At 51.3% G+C, this 9737-nt stretch overlaps 1 protein-coding gene across 1 annotated transcript; it reads right to left on the bottom strand.

Annotated features, from left to right (window-relative positions):
- Nucleotides 1-2476: 2476 nt before the first annotated feature.
- Nucleotides 2477-6317, bottom strand: LOC132084702 (uncharacterized). The gene is made up of 7 exons (XM_059489948.1): nucleotides 6278-6317; nucleotides 6107-6187; nucleotides 5338-5536; nucleotides 4220-4362; nucleotides 3399-3506; nucleotides 3108-3242; nucleotides 2477-2647 (listed from the first exon to the last, which is right to left on the bottom strand). The coding sequence occupies exons 1-7, from the start codon at nucleotides 6296-6298 to the stop codon at nucleotides 2630-2632; spliced, it is 705 nt and encodes a 234-aa protein (XP_059345931.1). The 5' UTR covers nucleotides 6299-6317; the 3' UTR covers nucleotides 2477-2629.
- Between the last annotated feature and the right edge of the window lie 3420 nt (nucleotides 6318-9737).

The following is a 9737-nucleotide window of genomic DNA, read 5'->3' as shown; positions in this document are numbered from 1 at the left end:
TAACTTCTTCCTGCCTCGAAGGCGCTGTTAGGATTTGGAGGAAGAAGCTGACACTGACCAGACAGAATCCTGTGTTTGAATGGAATTTATGCATCATGTATGAGATGTATGAATATGCAACAGGCTGTTGCTTTTAAGGGTTAATCCTCTGTTAACTGTGTCCTTTTTCAGGCTCAGGCTGCTCAGAAAAAGGTACCTGGACTGTCCATAACTCTTTGTATTTATTGTCTCATATCTTCCTAATTCAATTTGTCCAAATAATTATTACTCTAATTGCATTGCTATTTTTAATAACCATCTTATTACTATTAAACTTTTAAAATTTTAAAAACAAGTGATTGGCATTTTTCACACTCCAAAACTTGCGTCCTTGGAAAAAAACAGCTGAGTGGAGGTGTTGGCACAGAGGGGACAGACCAGCCCTTTTCCATTTGCAGATTTAGCCCTTGCCTGGCTCTCCCCGGGGTGGGGACACAGCATGACAAAGGTGACAATGCAGGCAGGTCCTGCCTCAGTCAGCACTTTCAGAGAGGAGGTCACCTCTGCTCCAGCTCTGGAAGTCAGATGGAGTTTGTTCCACGTCCTTGGAGAGAGCTGCAGGCAGGCTCAGGGCCTGGGAGAGCAGGACATTGGGAGCCAGGAGACAAAGGGGATTGTTGTGGTGTGATTTCAGGGTTTACCTGATAATTCCCTCCCAGGTGTGTCAGTCACCTCTCCTTACCCCTCTCAGCACTGTCTGTCAGTCCTGGCATTCCAGAAGGGATTGGCAGATCCAAAGGATGCCCTCTACCCCTGGGGGGCATTGGGGCCATCCAGGTGTCCTTTGTCCCTTTGTCCCTCCCCTCCTGTCCCTGCTTGGTGGCTCCCTGCCCCTTCCCTGCCTCTCTCCCCAGGGTTAAAGGAACAGCAACCATGGGCTCAGGGAGTTCTGTTGGAGCTGCTGCTGCATTCAGAGGCCTGTGGGCCAGAATAAAGCTCTGGATCCAAACCCTCCATCAGAACCGACTCCTTTCCTTCACCATCCCCTTAAAGCTTCTCCACACAGGGAAACCTGAGGAGCAGCCCCTGCTATGGGGGGAGCACCACCAGAGCTCCTGCAGGCCTTGTCCCCACGGGCCCAGCTGCAGCACCCAGCCAGCCAAAAGTGTCTGTGGGGTGAAACACCACACACCCAGCCAGCCAAAAGTGTCTCTGGGGTGAAACACCACAGCAGCCACTATTTGGTTTAGCAGCAAGGCTCAGACAGGCCCTGTCTGCAATATTGGTATTATTACAATACAATCACAAGCATTTCTAAGCTGGCCTGGCCCACCCTGGTTAAACCAAACTGAGGGCTCAGCTTGTTCAGGCCCACAGCCCCGCTGGAGGGTGGCACAGTTTATTTTAGCACTTGGAGCAGTGTCACCCCAGTGGATTCCCACACAAAGCCAGCTCCAGGCTGTGGTGGCAGACACAGCCTCCAGGCATGCCCTGAGCAAGGGATCCGAGCCCTGAGCTGTTCCTGTTCCCTCACCCACATTTGGGAGTTTGTGGTACTTTTGGGGAGGAATGATGAATCTGACTCCATGGTCTCAGCAGGCTAATTTATTATTTTATGATCTATATTAAAGAAATGCTATACTAAAGGATAGAGAAAGGATACAGACAGAAGGCTAAAAGATAATAATGAAAACTCGTGACTCTTTCCAGGCCCTCAACACAGCTGGACCATGATTGGTCATTAAGTAAAAACAACTCACATGAAAGCAATGAAACAATCACCTGTTGGTAAACAATGTTCAAACACATTCCAAAGCAGCAAAACACAGGAGAAACAAATTAGATAATTGTTTTCATTTCTCTCTGAGGCTTCTCAGCTTCCCAGGAGAAGATCCTGGGCAAAGAGATTTTTCAGAGAATGTGACAGTGACAGGACTTGCTGCTCTTTGCAGCCTCAGATTATGGGACTTGATCCGGGCAATAGCTCCAGCACTGGGCAACCTTAGGTCTCCCCAGAACTCTGGGTCACATTCAGGCACTTCCTGATCCCAGCCTGCTTTTCCAGACCCCAAAAATCCCTATTTCCTCAGAGGATGGCTCCCAAGATCCATGTAGAAGGAGAAGTTATGTGCACAGCTCCCAGGTAAAGCAGACAAAATACAAACTGAAAACTTCAGAGTGCTCACTACAAACCACATCCTCTGGGTCCAATTCCTTGTTTATTCCAAGGGGTTATTCCAGTGTTCTTGGGGATGCCAGAAGAGAGGGAGAATCCCTGGAGCAGCCTGGGTGTCCAAGCTCAGCGGCTGCCCCATGCCAACCTCACTCTGCACTTTCAGTTCTCACCCTCCCATCACATTCCAGCATTCCCAGAGCCACCCCCCTCCCAGGCACCCTCAGGAACCCTTCCCCAGGAGGGATCAGAGGGAAAGGTGCCCCTGAAAAGCCCCACACCCCATAATGCCAGCTGCAGGTACTGACAACCAAGATAGCCCAGTTCATGTGAAAAAATAGGGTGATTTTATTACAAGCTTCAGAAAAAAGGACACAATCAACATGAACACAGCATTTAACTGGACACTTTCCTCAGGGACACAGCTGTCCCAGGGATTCAGGCACTCTGCAGCCCCAGAAGGTCCAGGTGCACAAGTCAGGCTTCCTGGTTCTCCTGGAAAAAAAAAAAAATATATATATATATATATATTCCCCATAGCACTGCCTGCCCTCACTGGGGACAAAGCAACTCCCACCCTCCACTCCCCAGGGCAGCAGCAGCTTCCTGCGAAATGAGGAGAGCATCCAGCAGTGCTTTGAGACCAGAGCAGGGAGGGGGAAGCAATACCCAGGGCAGGGAGTCACAAAAGGCTTGTGGCAGTCTGGGTCAGAGGTGCCAGGAGCTGGCATCTGGCACTGCTGTCACACACTGGTGGCTGGGCACAGCCAACACCACCCCACCAACACCTGGGCTCTGAGGCTGGGTCCCTGCACAGGAACAGGAGCCCCTGCAACCCCTTCCCTTGGCAGCAGAGCTCTGTGACAAAGGCTCAGAGCCTTGGGGACATCCAGGGGACTTGTGGCACCTGCCTTGCCCCACACCCAGAGGCTGGCATTGTCCCAAGGGTCCTTACCCCATCCTGGGATGAGCTGGTGTCACAGGTTGTGTCAGTCTCCTGCTCACTGCTGCCATCTCCTCCTGGCTCCTGGGCATCACCGCTGGCCACATCTGGATCTTCTGCTCCCAGCTCTGGGGGCAACACAGAGCCCTGGGGGTTGTGTGGCACAGGGACAGGGTCAGAACAGCACAAAATCCATACTGGATTCATGGAATTCAGAGCAGAGCAAGCCCAGGCCGCCTCCTGAGATGAATCCTTGCAGGACAGGATTGGTGCTGTCCCCAGGAATGGGGCAGGAACACTCACCTGGACAGCTGGGAGCTCCAGCTCTGTGATCTCACCCTGCTCCTCCAGCTCCAGGTCAGTGTCATTTTGGGTCTGGTACTCGTCACTGTCTGACTCCAGCTCTGAGGGCTGGGGGGAAAGAGGCAAAGGGGGCTCTGAGAAAGGAACAGCCTGGGGAAGGACACAGTAGCCCTGTCACAACAGCACTGGGAGCCACAGCCAAGGGTGACAGAGGTGCTGCCTTGCAGGGACATCAGCCAAAGGGAAACCTCAGGGGTGAGTGGGGCCCCTCCAGCTCTCAGTGCTGGGCTGATGGTCAAGCACTCCTTGGACACCCTGTGCCCTGAAAGAGGAGATGGGGTGTCACAGACATCTGTAATGAAAAATCCTTTCCTAAGGATTTCTCCTCCTGAGAAGCTGAGAGGCCTCAGGAACAAAATGTAAACAATGATTATCTGCTGCTGTGGAATGCAACAGGTGCATCTGGGATTGGCCTCATGTGGTTGTTTCTAATTAATGGCAAATCACAGCCCAGCTGGCTCAGACTTTCTGTCCAAGACAGAAATTTTTATCATTCATTCTTTTGCTATTCTTAGCTAGCCTTCTGATGAAATCCTTTCTTCTATTCTTTTAGTATAGTTTTAATAAAATATATATATCATAAAATAATAAATCAGCCTTCTGAAACATGGAGTCAAGATTCTCATCTCTTCCCTCACCCTAGGAACCCTCAAACACCACAACAGGGAAGGAAACCTCTGCAGGCTTCTCCATAGGAAAACTCCCAGACCCACACAGAGCCCAAACCACCTTGGAATCGCTCAGCAGCCACAAGATCTCACCTCATATGAGAAATCTTCAGGGTCATCCTCTGGCAAATCCCTCTCCAGCACCTCAAACCAGGACTCCTGCTGCTCCAGAGCCACATCATCCCTCTTCCTCTTGCTGGCTTTGCTGGCTGAGTTGATGGGAGACTCCCAGATCTCTGCAAGGATTCACAATCATCACACCCAGAATTAACACAGCACTTTTTGAGGCAAAGTGGAAGTTTTCCAGTGTAGAAATTCATTTTGATTTAGGTGAAATGTACATTTTTGAGTTGAGTCTGTGGTTAGAAAACATAGCTATTTAGCCTGACTGCAGAACCTAGGCTCAGAGAAGTTGCTTCAGTGAAGGAGAGATGTCGCAGACATCTTTTTGTGAAAATCTTTTCTTAGGATTTTTTTCTCCTCTGAGAAGCTGAGGCCTCAGAAACAAAATGCAAACAATGGTTATCTGCTACTATGGAATGCATCAGGTGTGTCTGTGATTGGGCCATCTTGAATGTTAGCAATTAATGGCCAACCAGAGACCACATAGCTTGGACACTCTGTCTGAACCACAAACCTTTATTATTCATTCTTTTCTATTCTTAGTTAGCCTTCAGAGGAAACCTTTCCTTCTATTTCTTTTTAGTTAGTTATAACATAATATATATACCATAAAATAATAAATCAGCCTTCTGAACATGGAGTCAGATCCTCATCCTCAGACCCCTGTGAACACCATCACAGACAGAGATAAGCTGGGGAGACAGAGGGTGATAGAGACAGACAGAGAGACTGCTGTGAGAGCAGGGCAACCTGACCTAGGAATTCTTTCTGATAAAGAGGAACTAGCAGCAAATGTCACACAAAAACTCATAAAAATGAATATGTATGAACCTATTGTGAAATTGTATGCATATGTATCTGAGAGGGGGATAAAAAGGGACCTGAAGTTCCCAGAAGTACACATGTCATTTTAAGAGAACAATTCCCACATGCATCCAGCGCTGTAATAAACATACCAGCTTTACAACTTCCACAAAAGTTGTGGACTTTTGATTATCTCCACAAAACATTTCCCCTGCAGGAATTCCATGCTGTGTTCCTTCCCACCTACAAAGCCTCTGTGTCTTCCAGGAGGCCCCAGCTCTTACCCTTGGACATGCTACTGTGGCCCCACTCGGTTGGGAGGTGGCACAGAAGGTCCTGGATGCTGGTGGGAGTCAGGGAGAGCAGGAGGTGCAGGAGCCCAGGCCTGGAGGAGGACTGGGATGGAGGGCAGAGCCTGTTCCTGATGGACCCCACAGGGAGCACCAATCCAATCCACACAGAGGCTTTCTGAAGGAGCTTCAGCTGCAAAGAGAGGTCCATCAGCACGTGGGAGAACTTCCAGGTGTTTAAAGCCTTAAACTCTGCTCTGTCCTGAAATTGGGATCAGCTTCAGCCAGAACCTGTTGGGTTGTATTTTATTCCTAAAACTCTCCCATTTCTTCTGACCCAGAGAGGGAGAGAAATGGGAATGCTGCAGCCACCAACAACTGAAGGGGAGCAAGGCAAGGCCAAGGAGAAAAAAAAATGAGATAGGGAGGAAAGCAGAAGAAAAATAATTGAATTGTTTGGGCTGGGAAGGACCTTAAGGACCACATACTGCACACCTTATCTTAGCAGGGACACTTCCCACTATCCTAGGTTTCTCCAAGCCCTGTCCAACCTGGCCTTGGGCACTGCCAGGGATCCAAGGGCAGCCGCAGCTGCTCTGGGCACCCTGTGCCAGGGCCTGCCCACCCTCACAGGGAACAGTTTCTTCCTAAAATCTAGTAATGTGAAAAAACTGAAAGAAATTAAATTATCTGGCAGAAAACCCCCAGAAACTGCCAGTGTTGAGGTTTTAGCCAACCCCTCCCCAGCCTCAGCATCACTCACAGGGTACTTGACCAAGCTGAGCTGAAGGATCTGCCCCAGGAGCCTGCTGGAGAAGGAATCAGTGCTGGTGGGCAGCCTCATCTGCAAAGGGAGAAAAAGAAAGGTCAAAGCCCCCAGCCCAGCCTTGAGAGTGCCCCCCAGCACAAACCCCCCCTTAGGCAGCACCCAGACCTGCTTTGGGGGCTGCTCCATGGAGCCCAGACTGGACACAAACCTGGCTTAGCCCCTCTGTGCCCTTCAGGGTACTTATAGGCCCTGCCCCATGTGCTGCTCGTTACCCTGATGAGCTGCTGGCTCTGCTAATTGGAGGGGCAGCAGTGGGGGCTCCCTGACATCAGCACTGGGGCCTCAATTAAGGGCTCTCATTAGGGGCTCATTTTCCCTCAGTTTGAGGTCTCCTCCTGGAGCTTGTCAAGGCTCTGATTTGAAATCTCTCCCCTTGCTGTGTGGGTGCAAAGAGCTGAAGGGGATGAGATGCCAGAACCTGCCCTGCTCCCCAGGGGTGGGAGAATCTGATCCCAGGTGAGGGGGAGGCCCCTCTGCTCTGTGCCTGCACACAGATGGAGCTGCTGTTCCTGTCTCCATCATTTTCCCAGCAAGATCCACCCCAAAGCCACCCTTATCCTCCTGAGAGTGAAGGAGCTTCCTCAGCTGGGGGAGAGAGACAGAAAACCCCTCCCAGCCCTGCCCTGCCCTGCTGCACAGGGGAAAGGCACAAAGCCAAGAGAGCAGCTTCATCCTCCTCATCCTCTTTCCTTGGGAAGCACAAAGCCAAGAGAGCAGCTTCATCCTCCTCATCCTCCTTCCTTGGGAAGCACAAAGCCAAGAGAGCAGCTTCATCCTCCTCATCCTCCTTCCTTGGGAGGCACAAAGCTGAGAGGACAGCTTCATCCTCCTCATCCTCCTTCCTATGGGAGGTACAAAGCCTCTTCCCCATGCCCCGGGCACTGCCTGGGGCTGTCCCACCTTGTCACTCTTGCCCCGAGAATGACACAGCAGCAGGCAGGAGGCAGTGTTGTAGAAAGAGCAAAGGCTTTGTTCAAGAGAACCGTGTGGTTTTTATGGAGTGATAGGATGGATTCTATTTGATTGGCTAACTAACAAAAACACATTTCTCGTACACGGTCCTTGAGAAGAACAGAAAGACAAAGTAGAAAAACACGGTGAAAAATGTATGTTTTATGATTGGCTTTTTGCAAATATTAAAATGAATATTATATGTGTTGTGTTAGAAAGTGATGCTGTATTAATTCTCTTAAGTAGTGTGGTAAATATAGTTTTAGGTTATAACAAAGTGTTAAAATAGAAATTATGCTATGTAGAATACTTTTTTCTAAAGAAAGGACTCACACCAAGAGAGCAGCCATAGAACACCTGAATCTTTCAGAGAAAGGGAATTTATTGCTCCATTATCAGAAGAAATGAGCTTCTTCCTGCCTTGCTCAGCCATGAAGACACTGTTAGGCTTATGAGGAAGATGTTGACACTGACCAGACAGAATCCTGTGTTTGAACGGAATTTATGCATCATGTATGAAGTGTATGAATATGCAACAGGTTATTGTTTTTAAGGGTTAATCCTCTCTTAACATGCATCCTTTTTCAGGTTTGTGCTGCCCAGAAAAAGGTACCCAGACATCCGTAACTCTTTGTTTCTATTGCCTTATATTTTCCTAATTCAATTTGTCCAAATTATTATTACTCTAATTGCATTCCTATTTTTATAACCATTTTATTACCATTAAACTTTAAAAATTTTAAAAAACAAGCGACTGGCGTTTTTCACAAAAACCACCTGCACACTGTTTAACTAACAAGTTATCTCATCCTTACAACTCCCTGAAAGTTCTCACAAGCCTCTTTCTCTGTCCCATGGCATTCACACGCCCTCACTCCCAGCCCAGTGAGAAGGGAGCACAGGGATGCTGCGGGAAGGAGCCTGGGCAGGGATGCAGGAGGGACCGGGGGTTGGTGGTTGAAGCCGGGGATGGCTGCAGGGATGGCGTGGGCTGGAGCTTTTCCCGACGGGAGCTTTGTTAGACAGAGCTGAAGTGTTTGTCTGCCGCTCCTGCTGCCCCTGGCACCTGGTGATGCCCACGGCTGGTGATTCATCCCGCTCCTCCTCCTCGTGGGTGACAGAGCTGGAGGTGGCTCTGGCAGCGCCGTGTGCTTACCTGTCCCCTCCCTCTTCCTTCCCCTGTGTCCTCTCCTGCCCCCGTGTCCTCCCCTGTCCCCTCCATCGTCCCCCCCCCCCCGTGCCCTGGTGGCCGCTGGACCGTGGCAGGGACCTGGCGGTGCCGTCACCGCGCGTCACCATCCGGGGGTGGCTGCAGAGCATAAATGGCCAGCGCTGCCCTGCCAAACCTCAGGGCCACCATGGCCCTGTGTCCCCCTGCGCTCCAGGGCAGCCACTCCAGAGACATCTTCTTCCACGTGGTGACCCCCGAGCGCATCCCGCAGTTTGTTATCCCGTCTCTGGACAGCCACAAGAAGCGGAGATGTTCAGGCAAGGGGACGGGGGAGGAGAGGGGACAGCTGGAGGGGACAGCTTGGAGGAGCAGCTGGGACCCAGCAGTGCAGGATGAGCATGGCTCCAACTCATCCTCTTTCAACCCATCCTCTTTTAACCCCTCCTGCCCCGCCCCGGACGCCACCGCCTGTGCAGCTCTGTCCCTGCCGCACCTCCCCAAGGTCACCACCCCGTACGGCTTTGTCACCCTGGCACGGAGCCCGCAGGTCCCCAGGGAGGAGGCGTTCTTTCACTCGGGTCCCTGCTGCAGACATCCCGCGATTCCTGTTGCTGAGGGAGACTCCGGCATGGGAGGAAGCCAGAGGGATCACAAGCAGCCAAGTCACAAGGATGATGGAAGCAGCCCGACCCTAGCAGGGCTTCCCCTGCCCAGATGTGACAGAGACATGCAAAAAACAGAGGCTCTGGAAAGCCAAGAGGAAGGGAGGAGGGACAGGAGGCTCCTGAGCAAGGAGTGTTCGAGGATCAGCTCCCTGGAGCTCCCCGTGGCGACAGCCAGGAGGAATTTGTTCCAGAGGATCCTCAGGAGGCACCTTGGCCACCCGCGGCAGCTCAAGCCTGGGCATTTCACTCTCCACTGATCCTGCAAAGCAGCTCCCAGGAGCTGAGGTTCCCTACAGACCTGGAGAAGAGACACTTCAGTCAATGCCTCAGAGTGCTGACAGCATCAAGGTGTCACCTTCCCCGAGGGGACACTGCCACAGGGCACAGCAGTGCTGGGGAGCAGAGGGGCTGTGGCTTTGTGACTCTTCAGAGCCTCAATAAAAGTGCAAACATTTCATCTGAGCTGTTGTCCTCTCCTTTTTCATTCCTGTGGCAGCACTCAGCTGTCACCAGGGTGTTTTGGTGGCCCCAGCACCCTCTCCTGTTGTCCCCCCAGGCCCAGCAGCTCCTGAGAGCAGCTGAGAGCAGGTTCTTGATGGGCTGGCACTGCTGGAACACAGAGCAGGGGACTCTGAGCCCCAGGAGGGAAGAGTGACCACATTCACTTTCCAGCTTTGTGGCCATGACCTGGGGTGTTTGAGGGTGTCAGAATCCCTGTCCCAGCCTTGCAGGAGGGACCTCAGCTCCAGGACACTGAAACAGTGACCCCTCACCATTC

This window comes from Ammospiza nelsoni, chromosome 27 (assembly GCF_027579445.1).
Source record: "Ammospiza nelsoni isolate bAmmNel1 chromosome 27, bAmmNel1.pri, whole genome shotgun sequence".
Lineage (NCBI taxonomy): Eukaryota > Metazoa > Chordata > Aves > Passeriformes > Passerellidae > Ammospiza > Ammospiza nelsoni.
This window is presented reverse-complemented; position numbering and strand designations above follow the sequence as displayed.

Excerpts from the sequence above, each read along its gene's own strand:
- LOC132084702 (XM_059489948.1), bottom strand. The coding sequence starts at position 6,298 with ATGGAGCAGCCCCCAAAGCAG. Across the intron at positions 6,188-6,277 it reads TGGAGCAGCCCCCAAAGCAG|ATGAGGCTGCCCACCAGCAC; the intron begins GTCTGGGTGCTG and ends CTCCCTTTGCAG. Across the intron at positions 3,243-3,398 it reads TGGAGCTCCCAGCTGTCCAG|GGCTCTGTGTTGCCCCCAGA; the intron begins GTGAGTGTTCCT and ends CACAACCCCCAG.